The 25,143-nt window shown below is 36.7% G+C and overlaps 1 protein-coding gene across 6 annotated transcripts; it reads left to right on the forward strand.

The window, feature by feature from the left end:
- The first annotated feature begins 1,211 nt into the window (after positions 1-1,211).
- On the forward strand, positions 1,212-24,677 carry LOC103724208 (high mobility group B protein 15-like). Of its 6 annotated transcripts, XM_008815401.4 has the most exons (9): positions 1,243-1,346; positions 1,872-1,965; positions 2,052-2,315; positions 12,435-12,513; positions 22,574-22,736; positions 22,822-22,929; positions 23,334-23,710; positions 23,822-24,277; positions 24,408-24,677. In XM_008815401.4, the coding sequence occupies exons 3-8, from the start codon at positions 2,071-2,073 to the stop codon at positions 24,269-24,271; spliced, it is 1,422 nt and encodes a 473-aa protein (XP_008813623.2). In that variant the 5' UTR covers positions 1,243-1,346; positions 1,872-1,965; positions 2,052-2,070; the 3' UTR covers positions 24,272-24,277; positions 24,408-24,677. The 6 variants fall into 6 exon arrangements, with proteins under 6 accessions (XP_038986943.1, XP_008813623.2, XP_026656211.2 ...); XM_039131015.1 differs by lacking the exon at positions 1,243-1,346 and adding an exon at positions 1,212-1,228 and having other exon boundaries at positions 23,822-24,623; XM_026800410.2 differs by having other exon boundaries at positions 23,822-24,623.
- Positions 24,678-25,143: the final 466 nt, after the last annotated feature.

The following is a 25,143-nucleotide window of genomic DNA, read 5'->3' on the forward strand; positions in this document are numbered from 1 at the left end:
AAGATAAGAAAAAGAAATGATGGAAAAGAGAGAAAGGAGAGAGGAAGAGAGACTCCAGCCAAGGATGAAGAAAAGAGAGGGAAAGGGTGGCTGTGGTGGCCAAGAGGTGGCTGGTAGTGGCTGTAGGGTGGCCAGCGACGAAAAGAAGGGAAGCAAATGCCAAAAATAAGGGTTTCAACCCTTCCCTCTCATCCTTCATGAACCCCAGCGATGGGGCTTTGGTGACCGCCTAAAGAGTCAAAGAGGACAAGTTCCCATCTTCAGCGACAAGTGCTAGCAGCGGATGAGGTCGAAAAAAGGACACAATCAAGAGACTTTTGGATTGGATAATAGGGGATAAATAGAGCCCCTTCTTTTACAGATTTTTCGGACGAATGCTCGACCAACGATGAGGTTGATGAATGAGGAAACAAAGGAGAAGAAGATTAAGGTGCTTACGTGAGAATTATAGTAATTTTTATTTTTTCAAAAATGCCCTTAACTTACATTTCATGATATTGTTAATAGCTATTTTAATAATTAATCCGAAATAATTAAAAATATACTATTAAAAATTACCACAATATAAAGAAGTTGCGGTGATTTTTAATAGTTATTAATACATTTTCATGTCAATGTACCAAAATTAGCATAATACAAAGTTGTCTGACTATTAAAATTTATTGGAACTATAAAAACCCAACCTAAAAATATTTTTAATAGTTTTTTAAATATCTCAAAATATTTTTAAATATTTTTAGATTTTTAAAAAAATAAAAATAGCTATTAAAAATATAACACGTATTTTTTATACAAAATTTCTAAACGAATATTTTAATCAAATATGCAAAAAATATTTTTTTAATTATTATATGTTGTAGAAAAAAATACTTCAGTAAAATAAAATTTTTTCAATGAGCAAAATTTTTCCAAGGTCTACCAATCCCAACCAAACGCAGGCGAAAATGTACCTGTGGGGATTAGCAATCTCCAAACGGGCTTCCCCTGTTAGCAATCCCGGTACTCAGCTCCGAGAATAACCATGCGCCAGCTTAGAAAAATTTATGCAGACGACTGGAAAATGACAGCCTCGGTTATCCCACTTATTCTTGTGATCAGGGGTTGGCCGTCGGCCTTGGTTATCCCACTTATGCGACACGTTGCCTCTAATCCCTGGCAGCCTCAAAATATCTAAGATCCCTCGATCCCGTAATAAATCTATACCCCAAAAGAGGAGGCATAATATACGGTAGCATCCTCCTCCTCTCCTTCCTTAAATAATCATTCATGTATTCCCACCCTACCTCATTTCGCAACATCTTAGGTTAGGCTCACATAGTAGAAATGCTTCGTATCTTTTGTTAATGGTGGGGTATTTCCTCAAACCTTATTTTATTCTTTCTATTTATCCTCTTCCATTTCGGGGTATAATATTCCCCCTTTGTTTTGTTTTGACTCCTACTGTTGGGGAAGATAAGCATGTGCTTATGGTTATATATATTTTATAATGTCAGTGCTGCACTTCTCTCTTTGTTCCACCATTAACAAAGCCGCTGGTTTTCCTTGATCTGTTTCTTTCTTTAATCTTAGTAATAATAAACAAAAAATGATTTGGAGTTTGACTGCTATATAATAATAATAATAATGATATTTTATTCTTACGATCCTTTTTGGCAGCGAACAAACTATTTCTGGTTTTATTTTTGTTTTGATCGATCTAGTTTGGGATTAGATTCTTTCTGATGGGGTTCAAGAATTTGAATATGTCCCGCCCAAAGCAGGACGCCTTTTAGGGATCGTCAAAGGGCTTGAAAGGGGATTTAAGAATTCTTCTACGTATCAGCGTATTGCTGCAATGGTGTTCTGATTTGTTTCGGTGCTTCTTTTTCCAGGTCGACCTCCCGCAGCTTTTGCATCTAGAACTCGGAAGTCATCGTGACAGGCCCTGCACATCAGATTTTACTTAGTTCTGTATTTCGTGCTTGGGTAGGTCCTCCCATCACCATAGGGAGACATGCTTGCCATGTTGTGCTGTGTCAATTTTCTTGTTTAATTTTATTACCTATGTGTAGATATCGAAGTGCGAAGGAGATGAAAGAGGAGGTTGGGGCTGCAGAAAAGTTAGATTCTGAGGAGGGAAAAGATGTGGTGGTTCCTAACAAGAAAAAGCAGTTGGTGTCAAAATCTGTATCAGACCAGGTGATGGAAGGAATAGCTCCTGCAAATTATAAACCCTATCCTAAGCCTCTGGCGAAGTATGAAGAGGTCATTGCCAATCCAAAGTTGTTCCGGGAAACTCTTGAGAAGCTGCATGCTACATTAGGAACTAAATTCATGTAAGAAAGATCTTCCTTACCTGCATGCCTCTATTTTGTCATCTTTCTAATCTACCCGAAATTCTTTATGCATTTACTCCTGTCTTTTCCACATGTAGACAGGCATATGCCCTGAGCAAGAAGTTAAATCTCTACATTACATTAAAAATTCTTTCATAAATTTCCCTAGTTGGTTGAGTCTGCACGGAACCATCCTTCAGGAGGATAACTTCTGCTTTTCACAATCTCAAGGAAAGGTCAAACGTATATCTATTTGATAATGGTTGATGATATAAAGACAAAACTCTTTTGAGATGCTAATTGAGGGAAGATGGAATAATGTTGCTTTATCATTTTGAAATTTGCATGTTGCTTTAAGAGTGTAAGTGCCCTGATAGTCCAATATGCAACTGGCAAACTTTCTCTCATTCATGAATTGCCTTTTAGAATCATTCTTTGCTATTTTATGTACTACGCCCACTGCCTCATCAAGTATTGGACACAAACATCCTTAAACTTGAGTTACCTGCTAAGTGCTGGCCTTCATGGATCCATGTGTCATAGCCACAAGCGTCTGTGTAACGTATATCATGACAAGAAGAAATTAAAATCTAGACACAAGGATAAAATAATGCTGCACCAGCTATTAGGAAGTACAAGTTGAAAAATCTAGACCTGTGGGATTCACTATCATGACCTCCTGCTGGCTAGTGGATACAAATTCCTTGGCCAAGACTTTTTTTGGTAAACCACATGGATGCTGGAGTTGTTTACATTGCTCTTATTACTTATTTGATCACCATCACCCATAACTTCATAGTATAGCTCCATATTGACTTCAACTATAATTGTTTGTTGTTGTACATTTGCTTGTCTCTCAAGCAAGTTTATATGCGCACACACGTGCAATGGTGGAATTTGTACTGTCGCAGGGGAATGACTTGAACAAGTCAATATAGAGGCGGATTTAACAAAGTCATTTCTCTGAAAAACTTCCATCTTAAAATGGCATTCTTGGAGATAATTTTGATATGAAATAATTCAATTTGTTCTTAAATGGTAGTTAAAGAATGAAATCGAATGAGCGATCATCTTGATACCAGCAAAGATCTCTGTCTTAAGTCTTAACATATCTTTAACCTACAAAATGGTTCAAATGATTATTTTAAATGCATTAATGAAGATTGGGGAAGTCCACAAAGAAGGTTGAGACTTGAAGAATAAATTTTATATCATATGTGGAGCAATGTGCAAGATACTATAAGTAAATTAGTATTAAAATAATTCATTGTTCCGATCACAGCATTGAAACATCATTCATCTTCATGGATAACTGTTGCCAGGAAGAATATTTCAACATTTATAGGCAGGGATTAGTTCTTTCATGGGCAGGATCTCTTGCTACATTATAAACACTATCAATAGAAGAGAATATTTGAATAATAATATGCACACAATAAAAAAGTGAAAATACTCTACTGCCTGTTTTGGTTGGTAAAACTTAGTCATTATTCAACAACTTGGTTTCTTAATTTTTATTTTCCAGTTATAAGCTGAAAATTGATATTACAAATTTGTAGATCACTGCCTAGGGGATATATCAACTTGAACTACTATATGAGGAAGGAATTTTGCTGAACTTTGGCTTGTTTTTCAAGTCATCCATATTTTTAGGTACTCATAACTAATGAAGGGGTTGATTATTGTGCATAGGGGATTTCTTTGGACCATAGCTCCATCAACATGAAACTGGATATGAAAGATAGGATGCTTAAATGCCTAATTGTAAATTTAAAAACTAATGTGGTTTTACATGCTCAAATACCATAAAATTGTTACTTAGATCTTAATATTGTTAGAAAACTATTGATTAGATGATAAGATAATTCATTCTGAACATTATATTAAATTCTTAATAAAGCTAACCAGACTAAAGATGTTAATTGTTTTTCACTTGGATAAATACGGACATCCATGCATTGAAAGCTAACATGTGTTCTTGTCCGTACTCCTTAGGTGGCATTTGGTGACCCAAATGGGATCACTACAGTGATCTTAGATCATTAGTGATCCTCATCTTAAGATAATCTGATCCCCGATGGTTTAAGAATCAGGACAATTCGGGCGGCTAAGACGGTTCAACCCTTTTTAAACCCCCAAGCCCCCTCTCCTCCCTCTTGCGGTTCCAATCTTTGCTCATCTCTCTCTCTCTCTCTCTTGTGATCTCTCTCTCTCTCATTGCTGCCTTCTATGACGACGACTCTACCCTATGAAGAAGGAAGAAAGTAGAGGAGAGAAAGAGACATGATGATGGTGAGCATCACTTCGCACCCTCCTCCTTCGGAATGTTCTCTATCATTCAAGGCCTCCTCTACCACTAGAGCCGTGCTCCCCAGGTCACGATCTTGGTTGTCAAGCATCTTCCGAGGGTGATGATACTAGGGACGCACGAGAATTGCATGGTGCTAGCATTGGCCTTCTTATTACCCATATTCTCTGGATCTACTCTAGGTCACTTATTTATCATCAAACAGGGCTGATCTGGCCCTTGCCACCATCACAGAGCTGGCATCGCGCCTATCTAGGGCAAGGCCACCCCTATTTAGGGTATTTGAGGTAGCAGGTTGTAACATTGGAGGCTAGGAAGGTGAGGTTCATAAAATCTCACTCCCTCTCTCTCACATGTTCGATCCCTTTCTCTCTCCCCCTCTCCTTCTTCCTTCCCCCTTCCCCCTCTCCTTCCCTCTCTCTCTCTTCCTCTCTCTCCTTTGCCCTCTTCCTCTCCTTCTTGTTTTGGCATGCCATGGAAACAGAATTCTCAAATAAATCATATAAAATCACACATTAAATAAATAAAATTATCAGAACATGTCATTCCAGACCAATTCAATAAGACCAAAAATTAATCAAAATCTATCAAAGTAACTCCAGAGGATTATCAAACCTTCCCAACTAGAAGAAATTTTTTTATGGAATTATCAAACCTTTCCTAGCTAGAACTCTCTCCAGAGATTGGCATTTTTAGAAACAATTTTTCCTGCTGGGTTGAGGGGCACTTTTGTCCCCAAATTCAGCCCAACATCACTGCCCTAGAGTGATCTTGGAAATCTGTCCTCAACGACTGGTATAACATCGCTAGGTTGGGTGGTGATTTTAGGAGTGGGGTGATTTGGGAACACTACCATGTAAAATCACCGGGGTGTAGCCAAATGTGGTGATCTCGTGACATCCACCCACATCTCTATTGATCTTAGGGTCATCACCCCATACCAAACGCCACATTATTGGTGTTGGTTTTACTTAAGAAATTCTGATTGGTTTATCTACAACTACAGTTCAAATCTTCTGGTTATTCTATAGTTAACATTACCTTGCAATGTTAATCTAAATTTAGGAATTCGAAGTTCAATTGCAGTTATCAGAATATATTTGTAAGAAAGAACTCATTGCAGAAGAACCTTGAGTTTCGTGGAATGGAAGACATAAATGTTAAAGCTAAGGCTTTTCTAGAAATATAGTCTAGAGCTGGTAGTCGGTATTTCTTAAAAATATTGGTGGTTTGTTATGTGTATCTTATTAATTCTGATCAGTTCCTCTTTGATTGGTCTATCTATCTCCTACTGCTTATGGGTTCTGTGCAGTTGAACAGCTAGCGAGTGCCACAAATAACAAGTCTTAGATATTTCTGTTGTTTAATTGTGGGACATATTAGGTTAATGATATAACAATCTTCACCAAATTAATGAAATGTGGACTGTTTTGGATGTTGAAGGTGGTTGTAGAGTGCAAAAAGCATCCATGCTTCATGAGGTGGTGTTGAACTGCTCATGCTATCATTGCTCATTACATTATTCTTTATTTAACAAAGTCATGCTGGAAATCTAGTCCAATCAGGAAAGGTGTAATCCATCAGTAAAAATATTAGGAATTGCTTGCTCAGATTTTATATTTTTGGAGTATACCATCATGTCGATGTACAATTTGCATATGGTACATCTCTTATGGTTAGTAGAGCCTATTCAAGAATATTGGAGCTTGGCCTTTCAAGGGCTGAATAAGAAGGTTGGAGTGTGATTCTTGATACTGAAATCATGAGGCTTGCTTTTATTGGCATCATATTTTTAGTTTCATAAACATTCTGTCCATTAATCTGAGTTAGAAAGTGCTTGAGAAGGTCTGGAGTTGGCCATCAATTTTCAAAAAGCGGCCACATATGATGGCAAATACTTATGTTGGAAAGAGTGCTGGGCACTCTATGCCAGCATACCAACCGAGACACAAATTATCCAATTGACTGACTGTCCAAAGCTGGAGCCCGAGGTCTCTGCCATGATTTTTAAGTTTTTCTTTGCAGCTCTTTTACCGAGTTCATATGGACGTTGGACATTGCATGCACCAGCAAGCAACATCAATTTTGAGGGTGTGACATCCATGTGGGAACCATATTCAAAAAATCATCCAGCCTGGTTTTTATTAATCATATGAGTAGTACTGTTGCCACAACTGAATATCAGCATAAATTTGCTGCATTTAGATTTTGCTCTTTATCTCTTGTTCTGCTTACCGTTCTCTTTCTTCATTTACTTCTACCAGTTACCGTTAGCACAGTTAATACCTACGGTTGAGTTGTAAAGTTTTTTATTTTGGATGACATGTGTGAGCTTGAAATGACGTTCTAGAAGGTGATTTTTTAAAGAGCCCTTTTAATCGTCTCAAAGGAGGAATTGCAAAAACTTTTTTAGAATCTTGCATCTTTCTCATCAATCGGTGCATTGTAATAAAACCAACCGACATAACTGAGCTTAAGGAAATGTTAATTCAATGAAATTAAGATCCATGGAATTATGTCATGCAACTCAACTTAAGTGGAAGTTTGGAGGTCTAAAGTGTGAAAGCTGCATTCAAAAACAATTAGGTCTTTGAATTGATAGTGATTTGTATCCAAAGGCCAATTAGAAATTGAATAAAGAAGATTGGATTATGGATATGGAGTCTGGATCCTTCAGATCCTCTTGTTAATTACTGTTTCATGATTCTCAGTTTGATACATGAAAATTTTGCTTGCATTTGTGTGTACGACATGGATGAAGGGAGTACCATGTAGTACGTGTCTTCGAAAAGTAGGCACTCTAGTGTGAAAGTAGTTTCCCACTTGGATTCTTAACATCCGAATAAGAAATTTGCAACTAAAAGGTGTATCTATTCTGATGTGATAATACGGTTCTTACAAAAAAAAGTCTACAAATTACTTATATTACTATCAACTGTTATAGCTACTGATTTTGCTCTCAACTGTTTGCTTGAGATGGCATTGTCCCATGGAAGGTTGGTTGACATATGGAAGTATATGACCTTGTTCATTGATACTTTATCAATGCACATCATTGTGCTGCCAGTCTTTTTCTATAAAAAAAGACAGTTAATATCATTTTGCTAAACTGGGCCGAACCACCTGGTTGATCCCATACCAAATTGAGCCGGCATGGTTCGGCCAATACTTTTAGAAGATGCCGTGAACCGCTCTGAATTGGATGGTCCGAAGTGGAACCGGGCGGTTTGGAGCGGAATTGGTGCCAACCTAGCGGTTCGCACCGGTTTGAACTAGTTTGCCCCCCCGCCTGCTCTCCCCTCTTTCTAAAAGGTTTGAATTTAGGGTCTGCCGAACTAGGATGAACTGCCCAGTTGACCCCATACCAAACCAGTAGCCAACCAGTATGGGTCTGGATATCGGTTTGGCTATCTTTTGTTAATATTGTTGAGAATGGTTTAATCATGATGGCATAAGGATATATTCTACTTGATTAGGTTTTGATTAAGATTTAGACATTCATCTTGCTTTGAGATATTAATAACTATGGCTAATTATGACAATGAAAGTTTGACTGTGACATCAAAACATTACAGAACATGGACTTGAATCTTCCTTTTTTCATCTACATGCTTCTTTCCTTGTGGGTATCAAATCTTTGTGGCTGGACACCCTGTTTCATCAATTGCAGTTGCATCTGCTCGTCTAGATGACCATTGTTGCTGAATCTGCAGCTAGATGCATTGTCAAGTAGGGTTGTTTTCAAGACGTCTGATCCATCTATAGTCCTGCAATTATCCCCAATTCTTCATCTTGCTCTTAGATTGAGGACTTTGTGTGGAGGCATGGCAATCACAGCTATTCTCTTGCCTTTTTATCCTCTATATCAGATGTCATCTTGACATGAGTAGAAGCAATAGGAATTCTAGGGAATTGATTTATATAGGTTTGGTGGTCACTGCCTCGGATAATTGCATTGCCAGATTAAGGAAAGAAGTTATGATTTAGGTAAATAAAAAGGTTAGGTGAAGGTATCTTTGTTCTAGATTTAAGGTTGGCTAGGGTTTCCTTATATTCTATTAAATAATTGGTGAACTTACCTTCAATTCCCTATGGTTGCTATTCTTGTTTCATGCTCATGTTCCTAGTTCATGGAAATCAAATTGAATCCATTTTGGTTCGAGGAAATCAAATTGAATCCATTTTGTAAATTTTGAAGCTTGAATATTTTGAAAATTGCATATGTTCAGATCTCTCCTCTTTTTTTGAATAGTTTCATTAGCACACACTAGATGATGAAGGCCGAAGAGGGTTTTATTTACCTTAAACATCATGTGCAACTTGACTTGACACATAATCCGATAGCCCCTACAAGTATTAAGGATTTTTCTAGGATTTATTTAAATGTATCCTTGTCATAATGGAAGACAACTTATTTTTAGAAAGAAATAAAAATATATTTATGAGGTATTTGATATAATACTAGACCATATACTAGGTATATCAATATTCGTTAAATGTGTCTACACTAAGTAACAATGCTTTACAAGGTTCATTGTCTCAATACTGGACCCTGTACCAGTACCTTCCTCGTACAATATTGTTACACTCGGTATGGACGTCGATTTAGCATACTGACACTTGGTATGCCCCTATATCATGTATTGCTTCGATACCGAAACAATACGGTCGGCATGCACTAGGATTGACCGGTATGGCATACAATTACTTTATAAGGTGGTGCTTAAGTTCAATATTGGTAGGAGTAAGATAGGATGAACCAGATCAAACTGCCTGGTTCGGCCCGTACCAAGCCGATCCCATGAAAAATCGGGTCGGCTCGCTTATTGAAATTGGTTCCAGCCTGAAATCGACTGGAACGGATTCTGAACCAGCCGAAAAAAGTTTGAACTAGATCGAACGGGCTAGAACCATTCGGAACCGGCCGAAACCGTTCGGAACCAGCCGAAACCATTCGGAACCGGCCAGAACCGTTCGGAACCAGCCGATTCCGTTCAAACTCGGTGCGAATCAGATGGTTTGCACCGTGTCGGCCCGGTTCGGAATCGAGTGTCCTCCCCCTCTCCATCTTTGATTAAAAAGAAGTGTTGGAAAGGCCCAAGGCCTTTCCAATGGTTTGTTATGAAATTTGTTAAGACGGCTAAATGACTCCCTCTTTTTCCTAATTTATGAAATAACACCAATTTAGTGCGATTGAAGAAAGATCCAAGCCTAAATAAGGTGTACTTTCTCTTTTCTATCTCATTCCCTCAAATTTTTTTTGATTTGAAAAAATAGCTTGAAATTTGCAAAATAAGAAGAGATCATGCAAAAATATTCGATTTGGACTTGATTTTATTATATATTGTAGATTTGTGGATGATCTATACGATGAGATAAGAATTTTAAATTTTTGAATTATATATATTTCTTAAAAATTAAAAATATAATTTTGGATTAAAAAAATAAAAAAATATAATTTATAAAATTTATAAAATTAGAAGTGTATTTAGGGGCATGCAAGCTACTATGTAGCAAAATTGGTGTTCATTTATTCAAATTTTGATGCAATCACGCACAAGTAGCCTAGGCTTAAATTTGAAAAAAAATAAAAAAATAAGTAGCTTTGATGCATGCCTACGAGCTTAGAAAAATATATGTAACATCTATTGTTGGGTTCTAAATAGATCTGACCTGAAATTAATTTTTTAAAATATTTATATTTAAAAATTATTTTTAAATTTTAAAAGTAATTAAAAATATATAATTAATATCAAAAATTATGAAATATTAGTAATACATATTACATAATTTAGAAGTAATTTCTGAAGTAGAGAGCATATTTTTTTGAATTTATGATATTTAAATATATTTTTAAATTTAAAAATTATTAAAAACATATAAATAAAAATAAAATATTTATATTATTTATTAGATAAATTAGATGTATTTTTGAGGTAAAAAATATTTTTATCATAACAAAATTTTGCTATTTTTAAATAATTGATAAATTGACGTACTTAAATCTGCAGGAATGGAACCATTAAGAAAAAAGAAAATGCCAGAGCATGACATTAGTTGGGGTCATGGGCAAATACTTTTGGATCAGCACCATTGGAAGTCCAACTAGTGCAACACAGGGTGCAAGGGAGGAAGGGTAACCAGGTTGAAATAGCACTTAGCTAGTGGTTATCTCGACGTATCTGTGCCGGAAATGCCTACAAGAGGTTTGGCAGTTGATGAAGTACTTCACTGATTTTCAAGCAGTGAAGGAGAGAGTTTTCAAAAAAAAGGCGGAGGTGGATCGTCGAGCGGCAAAGCCGCTTTCTGTCACTCCAGGCGGAGGTGTCTAGTCTTGAAACTTGCAAATGCTTGATAATTAATTGCTGCTGGGAGCATAGATAGTGCACATTGAACTTTTTGACTAAGTATTCATCTTTGGATGTTACAGGAGAAAGAAATCACCATGATAGATCTTGCAACTTCAACACTTTGCGAAAAGATTCATAATGTGATTCATCTTTTTAGTAATTCATCTTTTTAATAAATCATTTATCAATAAATTTGGTTTTTTATCTTTTGTTTTGTTCTCAGGACTTGGACAACAAGCAATTGAATTGCTTATCCTAAACTACCCTATTCCAAGGGTCTTGTTGTGCATTGCAAGCCAACCCTAGGCGGTCTTGCATCTTCCCATCACTTTAACCACCTCGATTTCCTAATTTGCCTTCCCTAGAAAATGTCTTCGTTTCTAGTTCCCAGAAAGGTGGTCCTAGAAATAATGAAAAAAGCCACATGCTACTTTTTGTTTTATCTACTAGTTGACTAGTCAGCTCTTATGAGGACCGAATTATATCTGCGCCCATCCCGCACCCTCCCCTCACAAAAAACGAAAAATAAAAAGAAAAAGGAAAAGCCAAACTTGGAACTAATCCATTCTCTAATAATGCTAAATTAAAGTAAGGCCCTTCCCAAGACTAATTTAGAATAATAACCATACTCATCATTCTCCTAATATCTTGTAGCAACACTCAAATTTAAGGAAAAAAGTTCTGTAGGGTGATTATAGAGGAGTGCTTGTTTGCGTAGTTGATGATAAACTACCAGTGCTGCAACGTCACATATTAATGAAATATGTGTGCGCGCGCGCGCGCATATATATTGAATATGTTTGTGATTTCCCATTTTCTTCATGTTATTGTTCATAATTTTGTTGATGCTGTTGCTTTCTATGTTAAAAGAGCAAAGTTCTATAGATGGTTGATACAGATGCTAATAGAGAAAAACACAAGGATAATGGTTAATAGAGTTGCAAGGGATGTAGAGAAGTTGGGGTAGGACTGTGATGAAACTTTTATATTCTAGGAATATCATCATCATTTCATTTATATATTTTTAAAGATAACTTCATATAAGTTGTTATAAAGAAGGACAACTATCTTGTTTTATAAGCAAGGAAATCTCCTAGTCTACAAAAACATGGGAATAAATTCTTTTTCCCCATCATTTTAGGCGGCTGAAATCATACCCTAAATATTCATGATATTTTATCTTATAAAGCACTAGGAATTAATGCAATACCATCTTTACGCACTTTGCTTGCATAGATTAAGGGACCTATACTCTGATAGTCCTCTTTTACATGATTAACATGTGTACCATACTACTCAGATCTTGGCGGCTATATTGTTTTTTCAATTGATCTTGCATGGCAATAAGGTGGATAACTAAAAGAATCTTGCTTATTTGATTGATAAGGTTTTTTACTTGCCATTGTGATTCATATGTCATGTCTGACCTTAAAATTGGTTTTTTTGATATTTGTTTTCTAGGGTGCCAACCATAGGAGCAAGGGAACTCGATCTTCATCAACTTTTTATTGAGGTTACATCACGAGGAGGTATCGAAAAGGTAAGAAATAAATAGAAACAGCCAAACTTTTATGTTCCTTCTGATTTATTACTTAGTTTGTATTAAAGTGGCATGGTTTAATATGTGTTAAATGATGCAATTAGTTTTGAAGCTTATAAGTAACTCTATGGTACATGACATAATTTCAATAATGAATTGGAGATATCACACCACTGTTGATTACTTGTTTGCTAAATATTTTTCTTATATCACTACAAGGACTTTTTACAACGGCAAAAGACCTGGCAAAAACATGATGGCCCTCACAAATAAGTATTTGCAACGGCATAGCACTGTCCCAATCTGTTGCAGCTACCTTTCTCATGAAAAGATAATCAGCAAGGGACCCTTGCAAAATATATGTTTGCAATAGCTCTTTGCCCTTGCAAAAATAATAGAGTTCATCACAAATACCCTCACTTGACGATGAAGAGGAAACATTTGTGAGGACCTCAAGCCCTTGCAAGTGGTCTTTGTGATGGAAGGGTCCTGGGCAAATGCCGACGCGCTCTACCCTTACAGGAGTCTTTTGCGAGAAAATTTGCCTTGTGAAAGTTTATCGTGAGGTGTTGCTAGGGCTTTGGTATGGGTTCTTTACCCTCACAAAATCCTTTTGCAAGGAAATATGCCCTCGTAAATCCTCATCGATAGGGGTCATTAAAGTTGCTTTCTACTAATTATAGTATCTCATAGCCTTGATTTACTTTTGCATTTTGATGCTAGTGGTTTTTGATTAATGTGATACTCTGTGGCTAGCAATTTAGGATTTTTTGCATAAGAATCAGTACTTGTCATTGTTGAATGGTTATTCTTTAGAGTTTGCATGTCTTTATGTCCATTTGGCTTGGAAATTAAGGACCGAAGAAAGATTCTTTGTTGGCACCTATTGAACATTTTTTTCTCTTTGTTTCATTTCTATTGGTGGTAAAAGTATCCACATGGTAAACTCCTTTCATGATTTTGAGCTAACATACTGCTATCTAGTGTTGGTAAATCTTTGTGATTTGCTCAACTTTATCTGGTTTTGAAAATATAGACCAACAGTTGATTCTTTCTTATCACAAGGCATTGTTAGCCAATATATTTTAAGTGGATCTAGAATTAGAGAATGATAAAGTCATAACTCAAGCAAATTCTTTGTAGTCGGAGTTTTTTTCCATTGCCTATTATTTAGATTATATTACTGTATGTTGGTTGTATGTATGCTTTGTAGCATGGTGTCTTCATTCAAGGTTTTAAATCTTGTGGGTTGGGGCTATCCCAGTTTTTCCATGGAATGGGATGTGCCACCATCCTATCCCTTCCTGATACTTTGGAAAGGGGATGTCCTAAGAAGTGCCGATCGGAATGCTGGGACGATGGTGGGACGGTCCTATCCCATCACATAGATGGTACCCCATCCCAGTGTCCTGCGGGATATTCTGTTGGGACTTGAATCCTTTTCTGCATCATGCCAAATTAAAGATTTACGGACAACAAACTATATATCACGACTCAAAACCCGAATCTTTCAAATCCCGATTCTAACAACAATTTTGATGAATCAATTGCCTGAATTCTCAATTTATTGCTGTAGGAGTAGGACCTTATCAGTTGAAACCTCGAGGAAAGTAATTATACAGTAAATGGCCATTTGTTCAAACAGAGCAAAGCTAAATCTCATCCATTCGTTTTATACAACACCTCACCTTGTCATCTTGTAATACACAACTAGTTCATTATACACACTTTTACATCCTTTACTGTAGGTATATTGCAATACTCTGTCTTTACTCCTAATACAACAGTAATATATAACACACATTACCTTGTAAGACAACCCAATATGACATGAAGTCTGTTTTTGAAGCATGCTTTGATATGCACATCCAATGTACTTCCAATTTCTAGTAAGCTAAACCAAGTCCTTTAAAATATGATAGATAGGTTGGTGAGCTAGACAGCTTAGTAGGTGTGCAAATGTAGTTAACAATATATATTAGAAAAATAGAAAATAGAAGCATTAAGGATCCATACCTATGAAAACTCAATTAGTCAAAACCCCTAGCTTATAGGAGGTATCAAATAACTAGATTTATTAATGTAGGTTTGTTTGATACACTTGAATACTTTTGAACAATCCTTATCATTAAAGAACATGCTTTTATGGAATGAATTATTGAAAACAGTCATTTGGGGAGCACCACGATACACTTGGAACCATTTTATTGACTAAGACACTTAAGCACATTTGAATGTACTAAAAATCTTAAAACACTTATTACAATTATGTCGATACGAACCAGTCAATAATCAATTAATTATACCCATTGGTCGTGGATTCACTATTCAATAGACCCATTAGCTAAGGGTTGTTTAAGACCAACTATAGTAACCATTGGCAAAGGGTTTGCCGACGCCAACTATGATGCTCGCTAGCTAGGGTTCATTGGTGACCCACTATAATACTTGATGGCTGGGGATTCACTGACTGACTTAGAAGTTTATTTCAATTCATAGAATAAGAAACATCATTGTTAAAAGCACTTATGTTAATAATATATAATTCTATAACATGCTTTACCGATACCATGTAAGTGCGTTTGGTGACCTCAATGAGATCATCAATGTGATTTTATATCACTAGCGATCCTTATCCTACAGTAATTTGATCCCTGGTGATCTAAGATCATCATGTTTGGTATGCAATATTTTGATGATTAAAGATCCTCGGGTTTCATAAGTAATCTATTTGGTATTCCATAGAAATCCAAGATCACTGATCATATAATACAAAAACTACGCTTAATATATTCCATAAAATTTATTTATTGGTCATATAAAATATACTATAATAAATTATAATATATTTATTAATGTATTGATTACTAATATATTTCATAAAAATATATTTATTAATCATAAAAATTATTAATCCATAAAACTATATTAATTGTTATTATAGATTAATAGTTTCATTTATACTTATATTATATTATTTTTAATATTAATATTTATTTTGATTAGAAAAATAAGGCAACTAGAATTAATATATTAAATAATTTCATAATATAAATATAAAATACAATCATATTTCTATTATAATTTAAAATTATAATTGAATAATAATATGACTTGTAATATATTATAATATATTAAATATCATAAATATAAAAATATATATCAATATAGTATAATATATAATATTGATATAATATTTTAGGCTTATTGATATATCAAAAAAAAAATTTAGATTGAGGGGCATTTTTGTCTCCAAATTTCAATCCAAGATCACTGCCCTAGGATAATCCTGGATACCCAACCTTAAGGATGGGTTTTCCATCATTGGGTTGGATATCCAAGATCACTATAGGACAATGATCTTATCACCTCCACCTACATCATCTTTAATCTTGAGATGATCACCCCATACCAAATGCCCTCGTATGGTCTAGTGAAAGCAATATAGTTGGCATATAGCTAATAAAAATGTTACATGTCATTCAAACTCAAGATGAAGTTTTTAGAATTCATGATACTAAGAAGCTTAGAAGCATTGTCAGAAAATCATACAGGTTATGGTCATTTATAATAAAATTCAGATTTTTGAGTTTTTTCTACAATAAAACAATTGCTGAAGTTATGTCTTTAAGATGATTCAATTATCCATAATTTCAAGGATATAAAACGAATGTTGAACAAAAATTTGAAGCAGCAAAAATTCTGAATCAATGGACATTAGCAAATCTCACCTGAGGTAGAAAAATCTACTATCTAAAGACACTTACACTTGGAAGTTTTAGAGTTCCATACTATGGCTTTTCTTTTTTGCTCTAGCTTGCTGCTATTCTTTATTGTATTTTTCTTTTCACTAGCTGCTTCCTATAGGTGGCTTGGACTTCTTTGCAAGATGATAGAAAGGGGGTAGCATCCTCTTATTTATAGATGGTGTCTAATATTGAGGTGTCTAGTTAATCAAATTAGTAGCTAGGTGTCAAGATCACATTAGCTAGGTGGCTCAATTTGTAGCATGAGGTGGCTGCTTGACCTTGAGATGTAATAGGCATGAGATGGCAGCATAAAGGGAACTAGCATGGGCTGACTATTCCTATGAAAGTTCAGATCAAGGTTCGCCTACCGGCACCGGTAGGCGTACCGGTTGCCTACTGGACCGGTACAGTTCCGGTTTGGACCGGTTTAAACTGGTACCGAACCGACCAGCTCTTTTCCGCTGGAGCCGGGGAAGAAGAGAAGAAGAGAGCGGTGGATGAGGGAGGAAGGAGAGGAGAGGCCGCCCGTGGAGGGCCGCGGGAGGGCGGCGGAGGCCTCTCCTCCCTCCCTCTCTTCCCCGCTCTCTCTCTCCTCTTCTTCTTCCCCAGCTCTGGCTGGGTTCGGCCCTGTACCGGTTTTCACGGCTCCGCCGTACCGGTTACAGGCCGGACCAGTCCGATATGGCTCGAACTGGCCGGTACGGGCCAGTTCGGCAGACCTTGGTTCATATGGCAGTTCAAGCATCAGATGGTACAAGTAGAAGGTGATAGTCTAATGGAAAACATGAGGTGGCAGCTCACTAAAGAAAGCATGAGGTAGTCATAAGCATACAGTGTCATTAAGCAGGAGTTGGTCATTAGATTTGGGCCTTGCTAAAATTCCCATACAAAGGATTCATTTTCATGATGATCCCATTCACTCATTTCAGTACTTAATATGATACTTTTAGCTTACATATTCAAATGATGATATAATGGGCACTAATATATTTGGGTATTACATTGTAAGTGTCAAAGCTCTCATCAAATTGTTCAAATAAGAGATAAAGGACAATATATGACAATATAACAAGGTGCACCACAAGGATATTTAAAGGTTAACTACCATACATACAAGCTCAAAAAACTAAGAGAAAATACGTTTTGAGGAGTAGTTTCATGTCAAGGAGCTAGAAAATAACAAAAAGCACCACTTCTCACCCAACAAGTTTATGAATTGCCAAACAATACAAAATGGCAGGCTTCCATATGGGTTCAAAAAAAGATTTGGAGTTGCCACTGGTGACTTAAAGAGGTATGACTCTTGTGAGCAAATGGATAGTTAATAATCGACCCTAGACCTTATTATATTGATTTGATAGGTAATGATGCGTCTAAATATATCTTGAATGATGGCATACTCGAGGAGTGTGAAGGATCAATTGCAAGGCTCACATGGCCCTCTTTAAATTATTCTATTGTCCATATCCTATTTTGCAGATTCATTGATGAGGATTTGCAGGAAATTCTCTTCATAGGAGTCATCCATTATTTGAGGATTTGCTAGTGCAGCTCCTTCTTCGGGAAATGAACGAGCAATCAAAGACTACTATATGGATAAAAGATTTAAGTACTGGTGCATACTGATTTGTACTATATTGCACTGGCAGGTTACCAATGCCAGGTTACCCCTCACCCCTCGGTATTGGTTTGTAATGACACCAGTTTACCCCTCAGTGCTGGTCTGTAAAGACACCTGGTATATCACATCACTAGTTCTGAGTCACCACCAAAATGCATACCATGAATTGGTATGGTATAATATCTTAGTGGCTTCACCATAATGGTTAGATATTGGTACTCCAACCATAGAATCCTCTTTTTGCATAGTGGTAAAGACAAGTGAAGGCTGCAGGGCCATGGCCTCTTTAAAATTGGAGAGAATTTGTCATAACTGCCTGCCCCTCTCCCTGAAGTTTTTAAATTCCCAACTCTAATGGTATATCACATCACTAATTCTGAGTCACCACCAAAAGGCTTTCCATGAATTGGTATAGTATAATATCCTAGTGGCTTCACCATAATGGTTAGATATTGGTACTCCAACCATAGAATCCTCTTTTTGCATAGTGGTAAAGACAAGTGAAGGCTGCAGGGCCATGGCCTCTTTAAAATTGGAGAGAATTTGTCATAACTGCCTGCCCGTCTCCCTGAAGTTTTTAAATTCCCAGCTCTAATGGCCCACCTTTCTCTAAAACAATTAGTTTAATATAGACTCCACTCCTAAGCGCACACTTGTCCTTCCCTCTAAACAATTTTTCATCTTTATCTACTAAATCTCAGAAAGATGCATCATATTGGAGCCTAAAGTGAACTAGGAAAGTGAATTTTATCACTCTTAGATTTTTAGGGAAGAGAATGAATTGCATTGATAGGATCATTAGATGGGGGTTTACTTAATGTTTTGATGGAGTGATCTATGTTTTGTATTCTTATGGGTATTATTATTATATGTAAACATGGTTAGGGGGTTTACAAATGCTTTGAGTGCTTCATAGTTTTTGGCATAAAAGACCCTAATCCTTACAGTATTGTGGCTGTAGAAAGTAGTCTAAGTGTAAAAATAGTGTCTGCTACTTCTATGCCCATTTTTATCAAGAGACATTGAAACTACTATGTCTGTTGTCCATCTTGATCAAGAGACAAAAACTAGATGGTGTACCATTTTAGATCCAAAAATCTCACTATGATGCACCAAGTTGTCATTATATCACATTCATATTTTTCATCCTCTTTTATTATGTATATTCTTCTTTATTATAGATACCATGTGATTTTAAAGTATCAACATGGTTGCAGTATAGACCCTAAGATTATTTGAGGTTCTTTTTTTGTTCTTCTGCAGTTGGATTAGACAATAAGCACAACATAGAATAACTTTTCTTTTACCACAATGTTTAAACCTTATTTCCAAGTGTGAATAACCTCTATATCTTCGTGTGGTTAGATAATACACAATGTGGGTCATCTAGGTGATGAGGACAATCCCTCTCTTTAATGCTGTGTCATGGAGGAGATGTTGGAATGATGCATTACAATATTGCAGTTATCTCAAAAATAATTGAATCATCCATAGATGCTTAGAGACATAGAGTTGGCTTTGGCCTTTCCTAAACAATCCGTATTACATGACCATAGAATACAAGATAACAACATATAATCAATGTTAAAATAATACATGTACAAGGTTACTCCCTGTTAAAAATGATGTACTTATAATTTTTATGCATTCTTCCTTTGTTGCAGTACACATCTCAGAATCCTAATACATGTACAAGGTTACTCCCTGTTAAAAATGATGTATTTATAATTTTATGCTTTCTTCCTTCATTGCAATACACATCTCAGAATCTTTTTCCCTGGTTGAACTCCATCATTTTTTCTATACATTTTAAAATTCAGTCAGAAGAATCTTTTGGCATGTTGGACGCTAATAGCCATCCAATGCATTTTTTAATACATCTGTCCTTTATCACATTTTAGTTATTGCTATTTACATATTGCATTTTATTCAAATTCAGGTCTTTTAATATATAATAATTATAACTGCAATTTAATGTCAAAAGAAGATGAGTGTAGATGAAGCATGCCACGCCTTCCTGATTTGCCTCCCTTCATTCTCTGTTAGTGGGAAAGTTGAAAAAGGCTCTCGTTCAGTCATAGGAAGGTTTGCAAGAGCATCATCGCAGAGGTTTAAGGGCTTATTAGCCAAAAGAAAAAAACAAAAAAGGATGCTCGCCTTTATACGGCTTGGCTTCGCTATCGCTCCTATGTAGTGGTCGGCCTTAATGGAAGGAAAGGTGGGGGAAATCCATTTTGGATTGAGAAATCGATGTGCCGGTGCTTAACTTTAAGCCTAAACCCAGTAAAAATCTTAGTATCCAGAACACTCAAGCTTAATTGCTTATATATGCGAGGATAGGCAAAGACAATTTTTGAACGTCATGAGCGGGAAGGGAGAGGGAGCTGGAAAGAGTTTTGTTGGTGGGAATGACAATCTTCTTTTAGTTCAAAGTGGGAAAGCAAATGGGAGTATGACTCAAAGAGGGAGAATCACATAATTTAGTGGTACATTCTAAGGAGAGATGTGTGGGAGGAAGTATGAGTCTTAGAAAACTAAACAATTTCAACAAGAACTTTTTTCGGGGTTTCATCCGTGTAAAAGAATTATCAATTCATATTATGTTTTTCACCTTATGAAATAGATTTTGTATTTTCTTGTCTGAAAAATGATCAATTTCTACTATCTGTTCCAAGGTCTGCTATACCGGCCCATACGTATCGGTACCGGATCAGCATTTTTTTTTGGAGAACCGACCAATACATCTTTTGTACCGGTCGGTACCGGCCATGTACCGGTGTGAACCGGCTACTGGTCATGTACCGGTGCGAACCGGCCGGTTCGCACCATTACGTCAGTTTTTCAAATTTTTTTAAACCACAACGCGGCGCTATGTGGTTTTCCATAAAAAATACAATAAAAAAATATCAAACTTCGCTTAATTTCACACAATAAGATCCAACAGAGACAAAACTTCAAGAAAAAAAACCCGCCGGAATCCAAAACTCAGCCATTCAACTGAGACCGGTACGGGATGGGTACGAGACCGTACAAGACCGGTACGTACCGCTCTGGACCGCCACCGGTACGCCGACCGGTACTGGTACGGCGGACCTTGATCTGTTCTTTCAAGTGGTTGCATTAGCGAAACAGAATTCAATATTAACAATTGCAGTCAATGGTATGCTATTGTTTCCTCAAAAAGAAATAAAAAGAAATTCTGGATTCTCAAGGCAAAAAAACTCAAAGCAGACGAGTGTAAAATACTCATTTCCAAATGAATGAAAGCAGAAATAATGCGAAGCAAATATCTTGGATGACATAGTTGATGTTAGTCTGATTTGGTCGTTATGTTACCTTTGTATTTGTGGGTGTTGATGGATTCCAGCACATGTGAATGTGCATGTTCATGTGCCTTTTATTGTCCTATTCCTTTCTTGCATGATAACTAGGTTATGACTTTAATTTCTAATATCGAGGCTCCTCCAATTTTTAATTTCAGTTTTGCTTGTGGGTGAAAGGTGTTTCTGATGCTAGATTGTTTCATCTGATACCTGGCATTTTGTGTTCTGATGAAAGGATAACCTTAAAATGTTTTTGCTTCTAAACTCTCTCTCTCTCTCACACACACATCATCATCATCATTATCATCTCTAGTTTGGCTCAAGAATGTCTGGTTCTTCTAAAACTTCTTCCTGTTTGAATTTTATCTTTTGATTTATAAGCTTTCCTGCAACCAAATGATCTAATTTTATCAGTAATTTTATAATTTGCAACTTGATTTACTCAATTTACGTAGACAATTAAACCGTATCTATATAAACAAATATCTTAATGCATTTGGGAAACATTATGTAAAGACTGCACAAAACCAAGGATGTGTAAGGGAAGAAAATCAAATATCCTAGATTTTTCTGAGGTAAACGGCAATAAGAAGGGTCAAAAATTTTAAGGATCCTTGCCAAACTAGACTGTTATTTCCACCTTTTTAGGCTGTCACATCAAGGAAAAAATATTTGTCTTTCATTTCTTAATATACAAGTTGATGCTCAAGGCATGGCAGTTGAAGAAAATACCTACTCCATATCGTACCATCCTTGGAAATATGAGATCAGAGAATGGCGGAAGGTACTGAAAAGGGTTAGATGTTTACCAATATCACTTATTGTAGCATTAGTGGCTACCTTTAAGAATAGAGAACATTCCTATCAGAAGGCATAGAGAATTTTCCATTGCAGTCTTTCATATTGCCATATCTTGTGCGCTTAAGCCATTTACTGCTATGGAGATCTATTCTGGTAAGTTATCTGCACTTCGCTATGAGAACTGGTTCATGCATATATGCTGTCACATGGGACTTGGATCTGTCAGCGAGTAGGAATAACAAACTAACTATATGTATCGAACAGCTACTTCATTTTGCTGTGGATGTAGGTATTACTAATTGGCCCATTTTGCATCATCTTCTAATGTTGAAGATGGTTCAAATGCATAACATCTTCTTTCCCTAAAATGCCATCACGGTTGATGTATGTGTGTATGTATGTAATATGTATGACATAATGCCTCATCCTTTCAAATCTCAAAAATAAATTGAAAACCTGTCCCCAAATCCTTCCGCAAATCCTTATTTGGTAAGGTACAAAGATTTGCAACAATGTCATGGCTTATGTTACATTTCAGACAGTGCTCATTCTCTGCTTAATTGCAGGTGATTGCAGATAGGAGATGGAAAGAAGTAACTGCTGCTTTTAGTTTCCCCTCTACAGCCACTAATGCATCTTTTGTACTGCGCAAATATTACATGTCTTTATTGCATCACTATGAGCAGATTTATTTCTTCGGATCACAGGGATGTAGTTGTCCTCCAACTGGTCTGTTCATGACACACATCAATTGTTTCTTCTCCTTTTCTTTTATCTTCTGTGCTTTCTCATCTGTCATATTTTTCTTTTGCAGCTCCTTCACACACACCTGTAACATCAGGTACATCTGCAAGGTCAATGGAACCCATGATGCCGTATCCTGAAACTCAGGCAGTTGCTCAGAAGCGTAGGAGAAGAAATGGTGAGTTTGTTTCTGATCAATTAATTAATGTAATCAGAAGCCAAATGTTTAACAATAATCAATTTCCTTTGTTCCATGAGGAATCCTCTGTTGCTGCCTGCTGTAATAAAGTAAAATATGTTCTGTATCATCCAATTCTAAACAGAGAGAAACATGACAGTTAACCAACTAGTGAGTTCGATGAGCTTGAGACCGGAAGCATCCAACTGATGATTATTCCTCATGGGGATTGGATGGGACACAACTAGCATTCCATTGTGTTTCCTGGATTTCTTTTCCAACAATATATCGATGAGCTTAGTTAATATTTTAACTTTATTAATTCTTTTATTATTCTTCTATATCTGATAGGTATGTGGGCATGTGCTATAATTACTCATCACTTGCTCCCCTGACTGTCTTAGGTCTATCCTCACCTACAAATACTCAAGTGGTTGGAGTAATTGATGGCAAATTTGAGGGTGGCTATTTTGTCACTGTTACTGTTGGCTTAGCAAAGCTAAAAGGTGTGCTCTATCACACTCCTGAACAGATCATTGCCCAAGTACCGCAATATTCTGGGGTTTCTTACAACAGCAATGTGAGGGGCACTCGCTGTCGCCAACGTAGGAAGAAACTGAGTAAGAGAGACCCCGCACATCCAAAGCCAAATAGGAGTGGATATAATTTCTTTTTCGCAGAGCAGCATGCGAGGCTTAAGCCACTTCATCCACAGAAGGACAGAGAAATCAGTAAAATGATTGGAGATCTATGGAATAATTTAACTGAGTCTGAAAAAGCTGTAAGAAAAATGAAAACAATGACTGATTGTTCTTGTAATGCTGAAAACTGCACATTCTAAACTGATCCACGTAACCAAGCACTCATTTGCCCTCATAAATTTGAATTTCAGGTATATCAGGAGAGAGGTCTGAAGGATAAGGAGAGATATAGAAGTGAAATGGCAGTATACAAGGAAAGATTGCAAACAGGCCAAATTATTAGTAATGCAGTGCCTATCCAACAGCGTCCTGCTGAGCCAGAGGGGGCAGCTGAAGATGTACATTTGAAAATGGAGACAGATGAAGGTGCTTTAACTCTAGCTAATCAAAATGATAACAGTACCAAGGGTAGTGATTCTGAGGAGAAAAATTCAGATGAGGATTCAGAAATGGAGACATCACCTGAAGTAGGTGGAGTCACTATCGAATCTACTAGTTTGGCAGATCCTTCAAATGAGGGCGATGGATTCAAATTACGGACGAGGGGTGATGTAAAATTGGAGAATAAGCATGACCTTCCAAGTTCCATCAAGGATGCAAAGTCTAAAAAGTTTAAGGAGTCATCAACTGATAAGCAGTGATCATAGGTGACACTGAACTTCCAAAGTCTGATTTTCTAATTGGCATGTCGAAACTTTTTCTTTTCCCTCATACATGTAGTAGAACTTGTAGGTTCAAAATTATTCCTCTCTTTGTTAATCTCTTTTGGCAACTTAGGGATGGTAAACTCTTGAAGGTGCTTTGGAAAAGGTGGCGGAACCATACCTATTTTGAAGCAGTCAAATATCCAATTTTCTTTTGAACAGCACTTGCCTGAGTCACTACACAGGAAAACCTGTAAACAGAGAATGAAAATGTTTATCTCCTTTCATGCTAGAGGCCCTGAGAATCCTTATGCTTGTTAATGCATGGGGCAGCCTGTTTTGTCTGGAATTTGACAGGAACTTCACCTGGCTAGCGAGGACAAATCGTACCAGAGATCTGTGATATAGCAATGTCCATTTATCTGATTCTTCTCAAGGTATGATGTCCGTTACTCATTTTCTTGTCTATAAGTATATATTAGACTACAAGTATGTGAAAGATTAGTTGTCGTAGGAGGGTTGTAGGTATAAAGAAATGTGAGGACCAGAGTTGATTGGAGGGGAAGGAAAGAGTAGCCAGTCATATCCAAGTGGATGGCAATAGGAGAGTAGAATCCAACAAAAGAAATTTGATGGGATTTGAGTCGGCCCGGTAAAGGTGTTGGGACAGGGTTGTGTCTTTCATGCAAAAGAAGGATTCACATTCATGCAAAATCAACGTTGGATCATCAGCTGCTTGCTTTGAGATCTGCACCAATAGATGAATGATGGATTTTGGAGTGCTTTGAGATCTGTGGAGGAGGGGTGATCCCATGGTTGTTTCGTTCGTGTAAAAGATTCAACTTGGACCCTATAGTTATATTATACGG

This window comes from Phoenix dactylifera, chromosome 10 (assembly GCF_009389715.1).
Source record: "Phoenix dactylifera cultivar Barhee BC4 chromosome 10, palm_55x_up_171113_PBpolish2nd_filt_p, whole genome shotgun sequence".
Classification (NCBI taxonomy): Eukaryota; Viridiplantae; Streptophyta; class Magnoliopsida; order Arecales; family Arecaceae; genus Phoenix; species Phoenix dactylifera.

Excerpts from the sequence above, each read along its gene's own strand:
- LOC103724208 (XM_039131015.1), top strand. The coding sequence starts at position 2,071 with ATGAAAGAGGAGGTTGGGGCTGCAGAAAAGTTAGATTCTGAGGAGGGA. Across the intron at positions 12,514-22,573 it reads CACGAGGAGGTATCGAAAAG|GTGATTGCAGATAGGAGATG; the intron begins GTAAGAAATAAA and ends GCTTAATTGCAG. Across the intron at positions 22,930-23,333 it reads GAAGCGTAGGAGAAGAAATG|GTCTATCCTCACCTACAAAT; the intron begins GTGAGTTTGTTT and ends TGACTGTCTTAG.